We start from the raw sequence: 21,815 nt of genomic DNA, 5'->3' as shown, positions 1-21,815 counted from the left end.
ATCCACTGGGCAGGTATTGATGTGGTTCAAGAACTACAGGGAGCCAGGAGATCTGATGTCCTGTTTTAAGATTTCTTTTATTATGTTAAACTTCTTTTTTAAAAAAATTCTAAGCCTTGGGCTTCCCTGGTGGTGCAGTGGTTGGGAATCTGCCTGCCAATGCCGGGGATGAGGGTTCGTGCCCTGGTCCAGGAAGATCCCACATGCCGCAGAGCGGCTGGGCCCGTGAGCCATGGCCGCTAGGCCTGTGCATCTGGAGCCTGTGCCCCGCAATGGGAGAGGCCACAGCAGTGAGAGGCCCGCGTACCGCAAAAAAAAAAAAAAAAAAAAAAAAATTCTAAGCCTTAGCAAAAATTATAACCATATTTTAGTGTAGCTTAGAGAATAAATGAAGGATCCTGTTGCTACTCTTTGGAGGAAAGCAGAGCTCAGTGTCTGGCATTTGCAAGGAAAAGCTCTTACAAGGTGTCAGTAGAGAAGTCCAGACCAAATCAGGTAAATCTGTGGAAAACGTAAGTCCTCCTCCTCTGGGATTGGGATCTTTCACATGCTTAGGGAAAGGCTGTGTTCTCCTGCTGTGAGTCATTCAGGATGGGAGGTTCAGATGATTCTATTTTGTTCTTAAAGGGAAGGGTTATCCCAGAAGCTAGGCTAACTAAAATTTCAAAAGTTATATAAAAAGAGAAGGAAAGAGATGGGACAAAGATCTGGGTTCCAAAAGCAAAGTTTTTTGTTTGTTTATTTTGTTTTGTTTTTAAAACTTTGCTTCTTTCAGAAAGAGAGAGACTTAAGTTTGCTTTTAGGTCCAGAGGATGAGGGGGGTGGTGTCAGTCTCCAATTTAACTTTCCTTGTACTTCACATCAGGGTTTTCCCCTCTCCCCACAGCTACAACTTAATCTTACAAAAGGAGACAATGCCACGTCCCATAACGCAGTTAAATCCTAAAGGTTAAATCCTAAATTTTCTAAGCAGCTTTTTTTTTTTTTTTTTTTTTTTTTTTTTTTTTTTTTGCGGTACGCGGACCTCTCACTGTTGTGGCCTCTCCCGTTGCGGAGCACAGGCTCCGGACGCGCAGGCTCAGCGGCCATGGCTCACGGGCCCAGCTGCTCTGCGGCATGTGGGATCTTCCCGGACCGGGGCACGAACCCGTGTCCCCTGCATCGGCAGGCGGACTCTCAACCACGGCGCCACCAGGGAAGCCCCTAAGCAGCTTTAAGTTGCCTTCTGTTACTGGACCCTGAAGGGTGTTCCAGTGCTAACTTCTGGGCATCTGTATTGTTTTTATTCTAGAGTTAAGAATTTTGATTTTTCTTTGACACCACTGCTTTATGATGATAAGCTTTGTTCTTAAAAGTATTCATTATCTCTGAGCCCAGGTAACTCCTATTAGTCCTCAGAGGACATAATAGGGTTTCTGACTTGGTCCTTATTCCAATCCTTGTCCTAATAATCTACTTAGTCCTGCCAGTTCCCTCCCTAAAATCAGGGCCTTACTTTGTTTTTGCAAGTCTTCCACCTCAGAGGAAAGATATAATCCATGAGGAGCCATACCACCTAGTGAAGATCCATCAGTCTTAGAGATGCTCTTGGTCTGTTCACCTGGATTTCTGTATTGCTCCCCTCATTTCCCAGTTTCTTACAACAAAGTTTTTCTCGTATGTTAGAAAACCCTCCTATACTACTTGTTGGGCTTTTGGTGATTAGAGTACTGGGGATTAACTTCCCCTTGGGCACCATGGCAGTTATTAAGGTTGTTCACAAATTTTCATGTCCTCCTACTTCTAGTCATGTGGGATAGAATTACATTTCCCTTTTCTCTTGAGGTTAGGTTTAGCCATGTGACTTCTTTGGCCAATAAAGTGTGAGTGGAAGTGAAGCATATTGCTTCTGTGTGGAGCAAGACACTGTAGACTAGCAATTAAAATTTATGATCCCTATTGTGGCAATCTTGAAAGCATGTATCTCAGTGAAGCCTCCAACAGTCTGGGGACTTCAGTGACTACAATGAGCAGACTCCATGTAGTAGATACTGTACTGAGTTCCAAGATCCACCCTTTAGGACTGAAACACCACGTCTCCCAACTGCTGGAAATATTGGTGGCTGACAGCTCTCAACTGGGTCCCTTTCTGGAGGGGTTGCTCTTGGCTAAAGAGAGCCCTCTCACCCAAGGAGCACCTCCCTTCCCTGGGTGCAGCCCACATTCAATGATGGGTTGACGTAAGCGTATAAAGACCTAGCCCCTGACTCAATTTAGGACAATGTTGAAGGGCCATCCTAGTGCCAGAGCTCCCTGCAGAACTGGTTGAAGCCTCAATTTTGTAACTGTGCTGCAGTTCAACTTCTCCCTCTGCTCAATCTTGTGACCCACAGTCTCCAGAGATTGTTCTTGAGAGCACTACCCCAAAACCTCCTATATGCAAATCTGTTTCAGGGTCTGTTTTCCAGTGAACCCCATTTGTGATGGGCTTCCTAATGACTTGTATCAAACATACAATGTGTGAGAACTAAGCCTTTGTTGCAATAAGCAGCTGAGAAGTTTGTTACAACCTAGTTTATCCTAACTAGTACAGATAACAAACTTGCCTGCCCTGCCAATCCTTTGTTCTCACCAGAGTTTGACTTTTATTGTCTGTCTTGTCTTATTGGACAGATTGATTGCAAGTTCTAGTTTTTCTCTGATGTTCTTTCTCATAGTGAGTGAACAGTCATGTCCCAGATGAGCTATTACAAGTGTCAACTACAAATTGGCACTCGCCATTGGCACTTGCCATCTACCTCTGCAAGGATTAAATCAGGTGCTTCTGCAGCTGCTGATTTTCAACACCCCCTGAAAGGAGTTCAGGGTGGAGAGCAGAAGTGAGGTACTCTGTGCTCTGGGAAAAACTGGCAGAACGGGTCTTCAGATTGTTACTTTCAGAAGACGATTTTATGAGCCCAATTCTTTTATCTCATCATATCTAGAAAAACACTAAAATCCTTCATGGTGACGACTGCTCCTTGTGAGTAGCAGAAACCTTCTGTAAAAAAATATGGGCTTGATTATATGTATGCCCCCTTCACCAAAATCACATATATACTGACCTTCCCCCCGCCTCTTTGGAGCAGTTTCTCAGAGCTATCTGGGATGCTATCTCCCGGGCTGCAGTTCTCATTTTGCCCCAAATAAAACTTAACTGGCAACTCTCACGTTGTGCATTTTTTTAAGTTGACACAAGGAACAACAGAAGAGGGAAGAGGGTTGTATATCTAGTTGTCTACTAATTATTCATACCAAGTTGGTGGCACAATTTTTTTCATATGAATTTCCTAGGACCTTTTCTTCTTTTCTATATAACTTATACATTTATAATATGTCTAAGGGTACTTCTTGTTTCTTAGGAAAATTTTTATGCAAATACAAAAAGAGTAATCAAGTACTTAATCCCAATTTGAGAAAGAAAAACACTATACTACCAATTAATAAACTTTCTACACCTCTAACATACTTAAATCCTATTGCTCTGAGTGCTAGCTCTTATTTCTTGAAAGTCAAATGGTAAAACAATACCAGTTCCTTATTTTGGGCCTTTAGGGCAAATAAATAAATAAATAAATAAATAAATAAATAAATAAATACATATATAGTAATAATGCTAGTGAATCAAAGTATATGCTTTTTTTTTTTCTTTTTAAGGGATTTTACTACAAAGAAAAACTTCTCTCTGCCTGAAGGGTAAACAGTATAAAAATATTTCCACTAAAAAGAGTCCGAGAATTCTGAGCTGGTATTACCACAACCCCTATAAGATATTTAGTATGATAACAGCAACTAGTGCAAGGAATGTGACGATTTATTTACATCAAGTTCAGATAAAGAGATAAAAGGGGACTTGAATAAGCAAGCAAAGAGTATGACTTCAGGAGTGTATATTTGAAGGTATCTTTGAACTGCCCTTAGCCACAATGAAAGACCAGCAAAGCCAGTCTTCAGAATAACCCTTCTGCTTAGAAGGAGAAGGGAAAGCTAGACTTCACCTCTAAGATCGCCCTCCCACGCAGATTTTCCACCTCGCAGCTAAGAATTAAACCCAGACTTCCGATCATGGCGCCAAGCACGTCACCTTCTCCCTCTTCCCCCAGCAAAATCCCACCCAAGTCGACCAGATCCCTCAGGAGTGTGTAAGAGCTTCAGGGCGGGGGTGGGGGAGGTGGAAAGGATTCCCTTCCCCAATCCTGGTTGCTTGGGGTTTTGCAATTCAAAAAAAACCCTACTAAATAGATCCTCTCCAGATTCAAAAGAAGCTTCTGTACCAGCAAGACCTGCTCTTTTCCTCGGATGCGTAGACCCAACCCCACTCTTTACCTTGACGCGGCGACTCCTCACCGCAAATTTCCTTTCAAATGCCCTAAAAAGCCCCTAAGGCCCCCCAGCCTTTGTGAATAAAGGCCCACCCTCTAAGTGGAAACAGCGCTGCAGAGACAGATATGCACAGACAGCGGGACAGCGAATACAATTGTAAAAGAATGAGTTCTTTCTGGCTTTGCATCCTTTCAAATGTTCAGTACTCCTGTTAGCTAAGGAGGGTTACGGTAATGGGTGCTTGAGGGAAGCAGGACACCGATTAGAGCAAAATTATCAATATAGGGGTGGTCTTTCCAAATTCCGGCTTTTGTTTGAGTCAGTGAGGGTAGCCCGAGGAGGCCTAGGTCTCCGGTTCTGCGAAAGGTGGGTCCTTCCCAATTCTTTGGGCTACGGACAGGCAGGCGCGGGCCCCAAGAAACAAAGGGGGTTGTTCTGTCCTTCGAGGCTATACTCGAGTCCCAGAGGAGTCAGAGGCTAAATCATCGAGCTCGGAAGAGTTTGCCAAAGGCTGGACAATACATGCGGCCGCCCTCTCTTAAGCACGCAAATCCCAAGCGTGGACGTCTGGAAGGTGTGTGTGTGTGTGAAGGAGAAAGGCCAGTGCTATCCATTGCGGGCTGCCGGCCGCGCCGTGCTCTGCCCTCAGCGGCTGCGCTAGGGCCGCGGAGTCCGCCTGTTAGCCCTGGAGTGAGGGGCGGGGCCGGGCGGGGCCGGGCGGGGCCGCGAGCGCGCAGGCGCAGTGCGGCCTCGTCGCGCCGCTGCAGCCGCCGCCGCCGCCGCTGCGGCTGCCGCCCGCGCTGCACCACGGGCCCGAGACAGACTGGGCCGGGAAGAGCCGGAGACGGAGGAGGAGGCGGAGGCGGCGGCGGAGGCGGGGCGACTCCGGTGACCGGGAGCGCCGCAGACTGGCAGCTGCGGCGACTCCCCCCTTTGTGTCTGGTCTGCCCGGAGCCGCTGGAAGTGCTTCCCGGAGGGGCGCGGGGTGTCTCGCCGCCTTGCTGCCCACCCCCTCCCCAGCCACCTACATCCGCCCTCCCGCCGCCCCCCACCCTCGGCCCGCGACGCCCGAGCTCCGCCCGGAGCCTAGAGCTGCGGGAAAGCTAGGAGGCGGCGGCGGCGGCGGCTTCCTCGGGAGGGGGGGGTTGTGATTCGCTCAGAGGAGCCATTGACGGGAGAAGACAAGGCTTTCACAGTGGAATTTACCTCAGGCAAGATGGAGCGGCAGCAATAAAAAAGAGAAAGAGAGAGGAGCGCACCCGGGAGAGCTAGAAAGGGCCAGCCTCCCGGCACCTCCCCTCCGCCCGCTGTCTCGGGGAGCTCGGGGCCCAGCCTGAGGACCCGTCCCCTCCCCCGCTTCCCACCGCCCCTCAGCCCTCCCGCCGGGACCTGCCGGACCCTCGTAGGATTGTTCCGCGAAGGCGTGAAGGCCGTGGGTTTGTCCATGGAGGCCAGCACCTTTTATGATCCAGTCGAGGAAGAGGATTTGCTTTGCTCGAAATCGGAGTAAGGGAAGCACCGAAGCGAAACTTAAAAGGAATCTTGCCCTCCCGGAGCACAGGCGATGCGCCTCGGGCCGCCGGGCGCCGCCGCCGCCCGCCCGGTTTCGCCCTTCCCGGCAGTCGGGAACTTGTGCTGATCCTCGGCGCCCCTCGAATCCCCGCTCCCCACCCCTCTGCACCCTGGATATGTTTTCTCCCAGACCTGGATATTTTTTTGATATCGTGAAACTACGAGGGAAATAACTGCGGGGCTTTCTTCTTGTCTCCCTGCTTCTCCCCACAGACATGCCTTCACTTTGGGGGGCCGAGGCACCCTGTCCTGGGCGAACCAACACCCGCAGCCGCAAGGGAGAGAAATGAAGGGAATTTCGGCAGCGGAATGAAAGCTCTGCAGCTCGGTCCTCTCATCTGCCATTTGTCCTTTCAAACTGCATTGTAATACGGGCCGGATAAGTCCGACGAGAGCTAGGACTAGCCTCCCGGCCGCGTTTCTCCGCCCTCGTTCACTTTCCGTATTTCTTTTCTCTGCTCTCCTGCTTCTTGGCTGGCCCAGGGATGACTTCGTCGATGCGGCGGCTCCGGCGGGTGCCCTCGCTGCTGTGGACAGTCCTGCTGGTCAGCGCTGCGGCCGGTGAGTAGTCCCGGGTGGCGCGTCCGGGCTACTTCTCCTGCGGTTGGCGGGGGAGGGAGCCTGCAGAGGCCGAGGCCTGCGCTCGCCTGTCGCGACGCGGCCGCTCTTCGCCCGGTACCTGCGCGCCTTTCCCAGTCCTTCCAGGGAACTAACCTTTCACGTTGACGTGTAGTGTCGAATCCCCGCACCTCGTATTCCCCACCACCTCACCCCACCCGCGCCGGGGGGGGAAAAAAAAGACACATTGGGTGTGGTATCTTAACATTTTTAGCTGTGAGGTAATGCAGGGATTAAAAATAACATTTTAATCACCAGTGAACACTGTCTATTATGAGATCTTTGGAAACAGACCTGTCGATTTTTTTTTTCTAATATAAAGAAGCGGATTTGGCTTACAGTAAAAAGAACATCAACTGTAGAACGTATACTTGAACCTTATTTTTAGATGTAGATCACTCTTTGAGAATCCATGTTACTTTCATTATTCCACAATGTTCCCGAATGAATTGAATAAATAAATGTTGAGGAAGGCAGAACTGTGAGATGCTTAATATGCTGTATAATATTGTTAATTGTTATTATCGTTAGTATTACTTTGTTCCGAAGTATGTTAGTAATAATATTTTCATCTTTTCAATCTGGACAGTCGTATTTTATATGCTTTTGGAATTACTGCTGGGCTTAGAAGTATTTTTGGTAGCTTTTCATTTAGGCATCTGGCATCTACTGACTTTCCTGTCATTGAGACAACTTTGACCTCACATCAGACTTCTAGGAGATTTGAGTCCTGAAAGTTCTTTTGACATTTTACTGAAGCTTAAGGGGAAATGGTAGTCATCCTTTCCTTAGAATATTTTGATTTTAGTTCTCAGACACCTTAGGAAAAACCTCGTTTCATTTGCAGTTACTTTTCAAACAGTCTTTTGGTGATTTGCTTTTAGAAATTTTGGGGAGTGAATCATACATATAATTCTTAAATTTGGTTTAGGATGACCAAATAGATTATACATCTAAAAATGAATAAAGGGCAACGTAACACCTTTCCAGTTATTTTTTCTTAATAAGTGTAATATTCACTTTCAGTAAATTTTTCATTGCAATGTTAGACACGGACAGTGTTTATTTCCATTTAAAAAGTCTGCATTGGGAAGATACTGAAACAGTTTTTGAACTTTCTTTTGTGCTTTTGATATTGTTGATTAATGTCTATTATGTTTGTGATAGTTGTGTTAACATAATTTGAACTTCTGAATTGAATGTATTTTGACACTGATATTTTAATATTCTTAATCATCACAATTCCTTTTGGGGTAAAAGTGAATGATTTTTCTCTAGAGTTCTTTATATTCTGTTAGCTATTTAAGTTCTCTAGTAGTAAGCCATGGGGTCCCTGTAAAATATGAAGAGAGTAAAAGGTGTTAAGTTCAAGCAGTCATTCTAAGAGGAGAAATCTCAGAGCGTAGACTTGTTAGTGTTCTTTGTTATTCTTGACCTTTTTAGAACATAGATTCTCATTTATTGTTGACAGGCTTATCATTTTGTGATCAGAACTGATAAATGTAAGAGAAAGAGCAATTGACTTCAAAATAAACTTGATATCTATTCGGTAAATAAAATATTAGAATAATGGCCCTTAAAAGGGATGGATTAAAGTAATCACTGTTTAAAAGTGATTTTAGTCATCTTTTTCTTTACTATTACATAGCACCAGTTGCCAAAATTTGTAAAATTGGATTTCAGAGCTGTAACAATAATAATAATAGTATTTATTGAGTGCTTGGTCTGCGCCAGCAACTGTCCTATTAGCTTTACATGTCTTTTCTCATTTGATTCTCATGACAGTTCTTTACTCCAGGTTCAGTTATGCTCCTTTTATAGAGTGAGTGAAGTATAGAGAATTTAGATAACTCACCACACAGTCAGTAAATTGTGGAGCTAGAATTACAGTCTGTTCCCTTACCTATCACGTTAATGATGACAACAACTTCTCACTCTAATTGGGAACATGAGAGAGTTAGTGTCTTCACCAGATTAGCCTTTGAAAAGAAGCAAGGACCCTTGACAGGATCTTGGTACAGCACTGGTTGCGCAAATGTCATGGTTCTAAATGTGTAAAACTTTGCCTAGTATTGGAGTGGCTAGAGCAGTTTCATTAAGTGCAAGGAGGCTAGAGAGGGCTTGTGTGAATTTGGATTATATAGATGCAGTGATGTAACTAGACATGTGCAAATGGTACAGCTGAACAGGAAAATAATACTGGAAGACTGATATCACATCTCTCTATGGGGTCATGGATAATCCTCTATTTCTTTTGAGTCCCTCTTTCCCACTTTATTTAGTTCTTGGATTTCTTAATTCTAAGAACAGTTAGTATGCAAAAATTAGAATTTATAAAAAATATGTGCTTGTTTGGTTTATAAGTGATTTCTTTTTTTTTTTATGGTCTGGAACAGGGGCATGAAGCTGAACTTGTTCTTTTTTTAAAAATATTTATTTATTTATTTAGGCTGCACCGGGTCTTAGTTGCAGCACGTGAGATCTTCGTTGTGGCATGCGGGATCTAGTTCCCGGACCAGGCATCAAACCCGGGCCCCCTGCATTGGGAGCAGGGAGTCTTACCCACTGGACCACCAGGGAAGTCCCATGAATTCTTAATTTTAATAAAAAGATACAATATAATGTAAAACTTAATTAAAGGTCAGCTTCTGTTTAAAAAAAAATTTTTTTGGAAAAGAAAACGTTGCCAAGCTTTTTATTTAGGTTGTAGTGGTTACAGATAACATATCTAATCCTATATCCTGCCCCACCATATGCCACCCAATGAGCAGACTCAGCTACTCTTTTCCCTCCAGTCTTAGTTCTTGTGTTCATCCTTCTTGTCCTTCTTGGCATCCTTCTTGGCCTGGGAGGCCAGGGAGCCCATGGTATTTCAGATGGTCTCATTGGGATCCCTACCTGGAAGCTTCTCCAGGACACTGAAGGAATTCAGCGTCCTGCGTCATGTCATAAACCTTTTTCTCCTTGGCTGGCTCACATGTGTCCATGGCTCAGTTGTCACCCTTGTCAGCTGATTCTGCCTAGGCAATGTCAGTTGATTCTTCCTGCATTTGAAATAATTCACTTGACTAGATTTCAGTTTTACATACATCTCTTCAGGAACACACACATTGTCTGCAAAAGCTATCGTGGCATATGGGTTGCTGTAGTGGTGGTATTGGTATTAGTGTGTGTGTGAAATGTGGGGAGAGATGTTTATTCTAGCTTTCCTTCATTAAAGGCCAACTTTCTTTAACAGTGAAAGAGAAGAAGTTGAATATTGGTCTCTGATGGGTAAATTCTAACTATAAAAGGTACAGAGTGAAGTCAGTATAAATCAGTTAATTTTATAACTGGCCATATCACTTTTTTTTTTAACTGAAGTATAGTTGATTTACAATGTTGTGTTAGTTTTTGATGTACAGCAAAGTGATTCAGTTATACATATATGCAGTCTTTTTCATATTCTTTTCCATTATGGTTTATTACAGAATATTGAATATAGTTCCTGTGCTATACAGTAGGACCTTGTTGTTTATCTATTTTATATATAGTAGTTTGTGACTGCTAATCCCAAACTCCTAATTTATCCCTCCCCCACTGCCTTTCCCCTTTGGTAACCATAAGTTTTCTATGAGTCCGTTTCTGTTTTGTAACTAAGTTCATTTGCATCCTATTTAATATTCTACGTGTAAGTGTTATCATATATTTGTCTTTCTGTTTCTGACTTACTTCACTTAGTATGATAACCTGTAGGTCTATCTATGTTGCTGCAAGTGGCGTTATTTCATTCTTTTTTTAAAAAAAATAAATAAATTTATTTATTTTTGGCTTCGTTGGGTCTTTGTTGCTGCCTGTGGGTTTTCTCTAGCTGCGGCGAGTGGGGGCTACTCTTCGTTGCAGTGTGCGGGCTTTTTATTGCGGTGGCTTCTCTTTGTTGCGGAGCACGGGCTCTAGATGCATGGGCTTCAGTAGTTGTGGCACGTTGGCTCAGTAGTTGTGGCTCGCAGGTTCTAGAGCACAGGCTCAGTAGTTGTGGCGCACGGGTTTAGTTGCTCTGCGGCATGTGGGATCTTCCTGGACCAGGGTTCAAACCCGTGTCCTCTGCGTTGGCAGGCGGATCTTAACCACTGCGCCACCAGGGAAGTCCCCTCAGTAAATTCTCTTTAAAGAAATTCTTTGTAAGGAACTGGTAGATGTAAGGTACAAGTTTTCTACTATGGCGTGCCTTTAAGAGTCAGTATGATATGTCAAGTTACATAGCAATAAGATGTTAGGGGAATTATTACCAGAAGAGCTAATGTAAAAGTTTACATACATACCTAGAGTCCCAGTGTCCAACACTGTCCGTCAACCTTGCCTTGAGCATATTAAGTAACACTTAAACTTCATTACACATATTATCAAGCTATAATACAAAATTAGTGTAATCATTCTCACCTTAAATGTGTTGACTGTGGACTTGATGGAAGAATTATGGAACATGATAATTGTGCCAGAGGTATTGGCTATAATAGTTTTAGATGGAGTTGGATGTTTGGGGGAATAGAAGGATCGTATGCACACATATCTCTTTCTGGCAATTCCTCATCTGTATCTGGAAGGCTAGATGCAGGTGGTGTTGAGAAATTTCAGTTTGTTAACACCAGAAGGTCTTCTCGTTTATCTTTTAAGACAGTTTTCCCTTAAAAATTTCAGTGTCAAAAATATACTTAATAATATACCTTCATTCTGTCCCAGCAATTTAAGTGCAAAATAGCGTGATTTAGAGCAAAACATGACTTAACAAATGACATAGTGTGTCATTTACATATATGTATATATGTGTATGTATCCAATAATCCAAACCCCTAGTTCTTTTCTTTCATTTAAATAAGGAAATAGTTGACTTTTCCCAACATTATTGATCTTTCTTCAGTCTTTGCCTTTGTAGACAAGAATAGTCTATGAACCAAGCTATATAATTGTAATAGACACTCCAGGCCAACCTTTTAGGGAAAGCTTTGTTTTTGTATTTTTGTTTTTCTTTGAAAAATAAAGGGAAAATACTGTTAATCCCATAATTCCAACACTGTGTTTTATTTTGGTGTATTTACTTCTAACTTTTAAATAAAGGTGTGTATATTTTGTGTGGGTGTGATTGTATAATTTATTAATTATATTTCAAACTGTTTTTTGGGCCATACCATGTGGCATGTGGGGTCTTAGTTCCCCAACCAGGGATCGAATCCGTGCCCCCTGCATTGGGAGTATGGAGTCTTAACCTTTGGACCACCAGGGAAGTCTCTACATTTCAAACTTTTAAACATGGAATAATATGTCACAAACAGTAACTGTGTAATATTCCATTGAGTGTATTTGTTAGTATTTACTTGATTCCTGTTAGGAGATGTTTAGCTTGTCTTGGTTTTCTTCTCTTGATAAAGAGTACCATATTGAATATTTTGTGCATATGTCCTTCTTGTGTTTTGGTTTATTTCTGTATTCTGATCTTGATCTATCAGCAGCATGACTCAGTTTGATCATTTTTTTTTCCTCCTTGAAACACTTCCTTCATTTGTGTTCTAAGATACCACACTCTTGGTTTTCCTTCTGCCTCTCTATCTCCTTTGATAGTTCTTCCTTATGTCCCTCACTTCTAAATGGTATGTTGTCCCAGGACTCAGTCCTTGGTCCTTTTCTCTGTCTACACTTACTCCTTTGGTGATCTCATCCAGTTTCATAGCTTTAAAAATATCATCTAGAGGCTGAAAAGTTTCAAATTTATTTCCATCCTAAACTTCTTTCCTTGAAATAAAGTTGCGTGTAGCCAGCTGAGTGAGTATTCTGCATCTCTACTTAGATGTCTGATAGTCATCTCAAACTTAGCGTGTCCAAAACGGAACTCCTGAGCTTCTTCTGTAGCCCTGGTCCTCCTGTAGTCTTACCCAACTCAGCAAATGGCAGTTCTGTCATTCTAGTTGTTCAGGCCCCAAATTGAATATATCCTGTCTCTTCATTTTTTTTTTTCCCACACTCACATCCAGTCTGATAGAAAAAATTATTGTCTCTACCTTCAAAATATATCTAGTCTGACTACTTACCACCTCCACTGCTACCATGTTAATCTAAAAGCCATCTTCTCTCACTTGTAGTTTTTGAGTAACTTTTGTTTTCTCTAACACTTTTGCTTTATTACATTAACTTTTCAGTATAGTATCCTTAGTCACCCTTCTCATACTTAAGTCAGATCATCACTTTTTTCTGTTTAAAACTCTCTGGTGCCTCTCCATGTGACTCAGAATCACAATCAGAATCTCAGAATCTCACTCAGTCACAAATCATTTAAAATATCCTACACAATCTGGCCCCTACTACTTATGGCTGTATCTGCTGACCTCTGTCTTGTTCAACTTTTATTGTGCTTTTAACTTTACAAGGAAGTAAAAATTCAGAAAATCAAATGTTTTAAAAGAGGTTAGATTTAAGATACTTTATATAATTTGATAGTGGCTGCAGTTAGTGAGTAAATCTGTATTGGGGGAGTAAGGGAGGAGACATGAATATTTCTTAAGCCTTTACTATATCCACTAAATGCCTTACATATTTACTGTGTTATCTCATTATCCTCTAAATAGACTGATCACTATTATTTTTTCCTTATTTTACAGATGGGTAAATGAAGTCTATTATACCTTCAAAGCAAAGCATTAATGTAATATATATAGTGTTAGCCTGCAGGTATAAAATACTTGGAATATTTCAAGCATCTGAAAATCTTACTGGCATTTTAATCATTCAGGAATAATTTCCTAGACTGAACTACTTCTTAGTTATGATTTCTTATTTTGCTATAAATGACAGCAAATTATTTTCGGTTTTGGTTTGGAGTATAGCATTCATATGTTGGTGGATAATAAAAATTTTCATAGAAGATTCAAAGCTTAAGTTTTGGAAAGGAACACCAGTTAGATCAGAAGAGAGATGATGACATACTTAGTGGAGGATAAATTTTCAGTGTTTCCATCTGTTGTTAGTGATTAGAACCCCTAGGGGCCAGTCTAGTGTGAAGAGTTAACTTTTTATATTTAGTTACTACCCAAAGGGCCATATCATGATGACAAGAAAGGCAAGATTAAGAACAGTCAAATGATGTCAGAGAATGAATTTATTCATGTTACTTATGGAAACAGAGTTTTTTTTGTGGGAGATAACTTTTCTGGGATATTTAATTATTTTTTCCTTTTGCTAAACCAGTGTGTTAGCTTGATGAAATGTTATCAAGAATGTTAAATTCACTTTAGCCTTTATCACCAACTTTTTCCATTTATCCAGCACTTCTCTAGGAATCATTATTTTGTCCATTTACTTAGGTTTATGAGAAATTCAGTTTTACTGATTCTTGCTAAGACCTTTTAAGAGCAAGACAGTACTCTTGGATTTGTACTAAGTCAAATTTGTACACTAAATAGCTAATAGGCTGCTTCTACTTCTACTACTAATAAGTAGTAGAAGTAGAAGACTCACTATTTAGTCTCATGGTCTCTCCCAACCTCTAGGAAATGTGATCTTTCCAAGTATCTACAAAAGAAATTTGGGAAACAGCACCAATAGTTGACTGTAGGAAGTAGTAAGATAAACTTGTATTGACTTTGCTTTGTATTTTAAGACTTGTTTTTGCTTCTAGACTTTATTTCTTTAAAAGAATCTTTGTTTTTTAGAATCCTAAAGTTGTAACACAGAATCACGAAAAAAATTTTTAGGTGATAATGAAGTATAGAAAATAAAAAGACCCATTCCCTCTTTACTTTTTCTCTAATCCCATTCCCTAGATGTAACCACTGTTAGTAGTTTGGTGTATAATCTTTCATACTTTTTTTTTGTATGTACTATAAATAAACATCTGGGTATAACTAGAGTTTGTTTTTTAGACAAAGGTAGAAGAATCATTACGTACTATGTAATACACAGATTTTTGTGATTATTCATGCAGGATAGTTCTGGAAGTAAAATCATTTGTTGAAAGTTTGCACATTTTAAAATTTTGATATGAATTTTCAAATTACCCCACAAAAGATTGTACTAGTTTTCATTTCCACCAATAGTATATCAGAATTTCCATTTTCTTATACCTTTTCCAAATATTGTATAATATCAATGCTTTCAATTTTTGCCAAAGCAAAAGCATTGTATTTTGTTTCGGTTTGCAGTGCTTTAATTATTAGGGAAGCCAAGCTTCTTTTTGTATGCTTACTGTCCACTTGCATTTCTCTCAATTACCTGTTCAGGTATCAGATTAATTTTCCTAATGATTTGTTTCTTTTTTTTTTTTTTCCCCCGGTACGTGGGCCTCTCACTGTTGCGGAGCACAGGCCCCGGACGCGCAGGCTCAGCGGCCATGGCTCACGGGCCTAGCCGCTCCACGGCATGTGGGATCTTCCCGGACTGGGGCACGAACCTGTGTCCCCTGCATCGGCAGGCGGTCTCTCAACCACTGCGCCACCAGGGAAGCCCTGTTTTTGGTTTTTTTTTTTTTTTTTTTTTTTTTAATGTATAGATAATTTAAACCACCTGGAACTATTCTTTGTGTTGTACATATATTAAGTCAATAATAATAAGGTAGATTCTCTTATGTATTATCCCCACTTACAGATGAGGAGTTTTAGACAGAAAAATTAAGAAACTTGCCCATGGCAACATAGCTAATAAGTGATAGAGGGGGAATACAGACACAGGCAGCTCATGCTCTAAACTGCTGCACTCTACTGCTTCTTATATAGGCAAATTGTCTTTTAATCACTGAATTCCAAGTAGAAAAAGTGTCTTGTTTGGGTAGTGAAAAGCATCATTTAAGGGCAGTTAATTTGGAATATATAAGACGTACTTCTGCTAACTTGTCATAATAGATTTTTTGCTTGTTATGGTAAATAGGTGACTAATATCAATTGCTTAAAATGCCTGAGCATTGGGACCCAGACATTTTAGCTCTCATTTAGAGCCTTACCTATTATTTTCATTTAAAAGTTTCTAAGAACCCTGGTTGTTTGGGTTTCTAACTTATAAAAGTTGAGGGAGCATCAAGTAAGCAAACAATATGACTAATATCAATGGCTTAAAATGCCTGAGCATTTATGTTCATTTAATGTATTCAGAACAAGTTTGAGTTAGAACCTGTTCTCTTCTTTGCAGCTGGTGTGTGGAAATACATAGCACTAAGTGAAATACTTTTGTCGTCCTAGTTTTCCATTCTAGTCATATTTCATAGGAGTAGTACCGATGTAGGAAAGAATAGTGGGAGCAAAAGGTAAAGGGACAGAGTTGGGTGTAGTCTGAGGGAGAAGGGAGAAAAAGTAATGTACTTAATTTCCTCTTTTATTGTCTGTCGTTCTCCACCCAAACCGCCGCTTGGTCTGGCCTTATTGCCCTTGCCTTTTATCTCTGTATTGGTGTACGCTAGAAAGCAGCATACCATTCTTTGTGTAAGATCTTCTAGGTTTGTGAATTCAGACATTTTTTAAACAGTAGCTTTGATATTGGAAAGTTTGGGAGCTATTACTTAAAGCAAAGAATTATATGTGAAAAGAAAACTCTGAACAATTAAATGACAGTATCAGAAGGAAGTTAATACAGTCAGAAGTACTAAAATTACTGTGGGTTGCATTTATCATCCTGTCACTTAAGTGAACTGAGTCCTGAAATCTTTTCAGCCCATTTTACTTATTTAGGTCACAAATTATAGAATTTGTTGTTTACCAGATAACATCTAGTTAAGGTGTTTGGAGAGAGATTCCTGTGAGATTCAACTGAGCCACGTCCTCAGTAATTATCTTGAGAATTGTGTTGGAGAAGCAGTGAACTTCTGTAGCTAATGAATATTTCATTATCGTTTAAAGGAACCTGTTGTATAAAAGATTTACCAAAAAAATGTGACATTAATAAAGTAATACTTGGGCCCTCCCTGGCGGTCCAGTGGTTGGGACTCTGTGCTCCCACTGCAGGGGGCGCTGGTTCAAACCCTGTTTGGGGAACTAACATGCCACGAGGCACGGCCAAAAAGGAAAAAAAAACGTAATACTTAAATACAAAGAATTATAGTAGATGCTAATGAGAGTAACAACGTAAAATAGCTATTGTTTAATAACCATATTGTCCCTCTTTATGAGTGCCAGTTGTGTGTCAAGTACAATGCAGAGTGTTTTTAACATGTTTTTCTCTATCAAAATAGCTGAAAGGTAGGTATTTTTCCTATTTTAGGATTAAGGAAGCAGATAAACAGAGATTAAGTGCTTTGTTTGATGGTATATACTTCTAATAATAACATTACTTATTGAGTTATTTACTGAATACCTTCTTACGACAGGCATGCTAAGTTTTTAACTTTATTTCGCAGAATCCTTATCCTTTACTTCATGGAATCCTTGTATCAGCTTTGCTGAAATAGATATTTTTTTCATAGATAAGGAAACAGTTGCACAGAGGTTAAATATATCACCCAAAGCCTTACACTTAGAAAATTGCAGAACTGGAATTCAAGCCAAGGTTTTCATGATTTCTGAAAGTCTCTGCTCTTAACCATATTTCCTCTCAAGACTTTTTCTTTTTTTTTAAATTTATTTATTTATTTATTTTTGGCTATGTTAGGTCTTCGTTGCGGCAAGCGGGGGCCACTCTCGTGGCCTCCCTCTCTTGTTGCGGAGCACAGGCTCCAGATGCGCAGGCTCAGTAGTTGTGGCTCACGGGCCTAGTTGCTCCGCGGCATGTGGGATCCTCCCAGACCAGGGCTCGAACCCGTGTTCCCTACATTGGCAGGCAGATTCTCAACCACTACGCCACCAGGGAAGCCCCAACTTTTTCATTTTTAAGAGAGAATTGATCACATTGAGCCGCCTTTCAACTTTGAAATTCTGTGGATTGTTCTCCGTAAAATAATAAAATTAGGATAGATTATCTTCACACTAGTTGTGTAATAAAAGGTATTCATTGAATATGAATACGCTAACTGTGTTAGGGTATGGAAGAAGTATGGATCACTGTCCCAGTATTGACAGACTTAACCCTATTATAGGACAAGAGCATAAATACAATGGTGTATGCTCAACTACTGGCTGGGTTAAAAAATCCAAATTTGAAGTAAGGTATACAGAATGCATATAGGCAGTAACAAGAAGGATAGTAATAATTTGGGCAGTGGATAAGTCTTTGTGGCTGGAAAGGCATGGCATAGAGCTCACAGTTCCTTTGTGGTTGGGCTAAGGGAATTCGTCTCATAATGGAGGTACTCTTTAGAAGAGCAGCCAGGTGGCCAAGGCACAGTGACCAAATGTGTGGTAAACATAGGTGTGAGCCAACTGTAAGGAGCAGGGACAGAGGCTGAGAGGCCCAGTCAAGTGGGCTACACTGTACAAAAAAGAGGAGGAGGGGAAGATTCAGCAACCTGAGTAGTCCTCTCTCATTCCTGTGGCCACTGAACTTTATATTTGGTTGACGGTCATCCTACTGAGCCCATGGTGGTGGAGTGGTGATGAAGGCTGAGGTTATTTGGGGCATATATATTCTATCTTATTTAAGATTGGCTTAAGTGCTGTACTGAGCTCTGAAGACTTGAGAACTGGCTAATAATGTTTTATAATCCTTTGTGGGGAAAGTGTTGTGAGGGGAGTATAGATGATTAAGCAGGTAGCGATCAAAGTAGCAATCCAGAAGAGAGAGACACATGTAAGAGCTCACTGATACTGTTTAGGGTTGCATTTCCCAGCCACATTACTCCTACTACTTTCATTCTTTTTAAAAATTAATTAATTAATTAATTTTTGGCCGTGTTGGGTCTTTGTTGCTGCGAGTGGGCTTCCTCTAGTTGCGGCTAGTGGGGGCTACCCTTCATTGTGGTGTGTGGGCTTCTCATTGCAGTGGCTCCTCTTGTTGCGGAGCACAGGCTCTAGGTGTGCGGGCTTCGGTAGTTGCGGCACACGGGCTCAGTTGCTCCATGGCATGTGGGATCTTCCCAGGCCAGGGCTCGAACCTGTGTCCCCTGTGTTGGCAGGCAGATTCTTAACCGCTGTGTCACCGGGGAAGCCCTACTTTCATTCTTGACAGTTGGAGTTTTTGGGGTATCTAGCTGCGTTTGCTTTGTTTGACGACAAAATTTAAATCAGGTAAGAGGAAACACTTAAAATGAAAAGTAAGTAGTAAAAGAAAGCAGAAGCTGTCATAAAGAGATATAGGGGGCTTCCCTGGTGGCACAGTGGTTGAGGGTCCGCCTCCCAGTGCAGGGGACATGGGTTTGAGCCCTGGTCCGGGAAGATCCCACCTGCCACAGAGTAACTAAACCCGTGTGCCACAGTTAGTGAGCCTGCGCTCTAGAGCCCACGAGCCAGAACTGCTGAAGCCCGTGCGCCTAGAGCCTGTGCTCCGCAAGAAGAGAAGCCACCGCAATGAGAAGCCCGCGCATTGCAACGAAGAGTAACCCACACTCACTGCAACTAGAGAAAGCCTGTGCGCAGCAACGAAGACCCAACGCAGCCAAAAATAAATTAAATAAATAAATTTATTTAAAAAAAAGAAAGATATAGGAAAAGAAGCCTCATTTTAACCCTTAGGTAATGTATTATATGATATATATTAAATGATTCACCAGAGGTATTATATGCTTGATTTTGTTTTGCTTTTTAATAGATTCAATATATTTCCTTGATAGGAGTGCCTTATAGTTTTCTTGAGCAAGAAAGTTTTATCGATACTTTAAATCTTTAGTATACTAAGGGTGGGAGTGTTAATGAGTAACATGTCCCCTAAAAAATACCATGTTTCACTAAACCTAAGAACTTTTGATCTATAATTTTGTTTAAGCAGGTTACAGTAGTAAAGAGAAAATGATTATCTGGTTTCAATGTTTTATGATGACATTTCTATAGAAAAAAGTATTGATAATTTAAATTCAAAATTCTTCATATTGCATCTTTAGAGATTTTCTTTACAGTGTTTTTGGGGAAATGATTCATTCAGTTCTTTTCTAATCATGTGTGAAAAAAAAACTGGCTACTAAAATAAAAGGGCTATATGTGAAGCAAATTATATGCTGTAATGCCTCTTATGTTGCCAAGTACACTTAACGAATGAGGCAGGGAGGCCATTTAGCCATCCAGGGAGGCAACTCAGCCTAGTGCTTTTCTCTAGGGCAACTGTTAAAATAAGTTTAAAGACATCATAAGTTTAAGGAGAAGGCAAGTTTGTAACACTCCTGAAATGAGCCAAGATAAAATATTCACCAGCTGATTTTTGAATATTCTTATGGTTTTCTCATGTCTTCTGGCATTTGAACACTGTTTAGTAGTGTTGAAAGGAGATGTTGAGCAAAGTATGTAGGAGACCTTACATTCTGTAATCTAGCTTATACATGTTGTATTTATGAAGATTAGGTTAGGTTAAGAGAATATCATAGTATCTTGTAACCATGAACAAGGCATCTGGATTTCTGCCTCTATTGGCACTTACTTGTTGAGAAGACAGGTCATAAATAAGTAGTAAATACATAAATGCACAAGATAGAGATTATGATAAATGTCACGGGGTTAAGGTGTTAGAGGGGTAAGGAGCCTTTCTTACAAGGTGACATCTGAAGAATTAAAATGAGGCAGATTTGTGAATAATTGCAGGAAGAGGAACAGAAAGCACAAAGGCTGGAAGGTGGGAAAGAGCTTGGTATTTTACAGGATCAAAAAGGAGACTGGTGTGGCCTATAGTAACTTAGGGAGAGAGATGCATGACGAGGGGTTAGATAGGCAAGCAGGAGCCAGATCTTGCGGGGCCTTTTAGGCCATGGTAGAAAGATGAAGAGTTTGAATTTTAGTCTAGGAAAATGGGAAATGCTGTTGAAAGATTTTAAACAGAGTAAATTCATTATCTAATTTTCATTTTTCAGCGGTGACTTTGGCTTGTATGTGGAGAAGGATTAGAGAGGAGCCAAGGAGAAATAGGAAGCCTGGTTAGGCAGTTGTGGTAGTCAAGATGGACAATGGAGGTGGCAGGTTGGATTTTTCTCCCTGGTACTGTCAAATAACATTTTGGTATCATTACACACCTCCTTCTGTGATACACTGTTTTTTAAATAGCAATGACTATTTCTTGGGTTTAGAATGTACAGTTGAATTAGTTTTAAAAATCTGTTTCCTTCAAATGTTTATTTTAGAGATCTGTTATTTAATATTTTCAGTAAGTGCTACAAATATGTATTAGTATTATCTGTATTTTTCATTTATTGGAAAAAAATGTAAACATGGGAAGTATTTTGCCTCAAAATAATTCAAAGAATAGGGCTAGAGTTCATCTCCCTGGACTCCCTTTATGATGCAGAGAATACAGACTATAGGAATAATTCCTAGTCATACAGCCCTTGTAGATCAGGACTTTCCTGTTTGTCCTGTTCTTAAAAAGATTATTGCAGTGTTTGAAGACTTGGGTCATATCTCATTTGTATTCTCATTTAAAGTACATGTAATCTTTCTTTTCCCACATAGGCACATATTCAGTTTTTCACTTTGAGATTTTTGTTGTTTTTTGTTGATATTCTTCTTCCCCCCCCCATTATCACAAGGAAGTGCTCATTCATATATCCTGAATAGTTTTTGGCCAGGGTAACTGTTTTTCATTCTTGGTTACTTTCAAATAATATTAAAGGCTGATAGTTTTCATACGTGGACTCTAGAATAAAGTTGGCATGACTGCAGTCTCTAATGTCTCCTCAGTTTTTTTCTAAACTGACCTTAAATTATGAGCAATAACAGAGTTTGACCAATGATTTTTTTTTTTTTGCAGCAGAGTGAAAGTTCCATAAGGCAACATAATAATTGGGGGCAGAATTAGGGTAGAATTTAAATGGGATAAAGATTTTACAGCTAACTGCCAGAAGACCTGACATAGCTGGCAGAGTCTATTTTCCTAACTGATACTTCAGCAGCACAAGTTTTACAGTTAACTATTTTAATTTGTAGGTATTAAAATACAATATCTGGGCAGTATTTCATTGTATATATGTACTATATCTTCTTTATCCATTTATCTGTTGATGGACACTTAGGTTGCGTCTATGTCTTGGCAATTGTAAATAATGCTGCTATGATATTGGGGTTCATGTGTCTTTTTTTTTTTTTTTTTTTTTTTTTTTTTTGCTGTGTGCGGGCCTCTCACTGTTGTGGCCTCTCCCGCTGCGGAGCACAGGCTCCGGACGCGCAGGCCCAGCAGCCATGGCTCACGAGCCCAGCCGCTGCGCGGCACGTGGGATCCTCCCAGACCGGGGCACGAACCCGCGTCCCCTGCATCGGCAGGCGGAC

General features: G+C 41.0%; 1 protein-coding gene across 1 annotated transcript in view; it reads left to right on the top strand.

Moving 5' to 3' along the window:
- Positions 1-6,297: 6,297 nt before the first annotated feature.
- The window catches only part of BMPR2 (bone morphogenetic protein receptor type 2), a 187,915-nt gene continuing 172,397 nt past the window's right edge, over positions 6,298-21,815 (top strand). Inside the window, exon 1 of the mRNA XM_079709606.1 lies at positions 6,298-6,474. Within this exon, the coding sequence (XP_079565732.1) occupies positions 6,399-6,474 (76 nt within the window). The 5' untranslated portion in view covers positions 6,298-6,398. The remainder of the gene's footprint in view (positions 6,475-21,815) is intronic.

The sequence above is a fragment of the Hyperoodon ampullatus genome (genome assembly GCF_949752795.1).
Source record: "Hyperoodon ampullatus genome assembly, chromosome: 8".
NCBI lineage: Eukaryota > Metazoa > Chordata > Mammalia > Artiodactyla > Ziphiidae > Hyperoodon > Hyperoodon ampullatus.
This window is presented reverse-complemented; position numbering and strand designations above follow the sequence as displayed.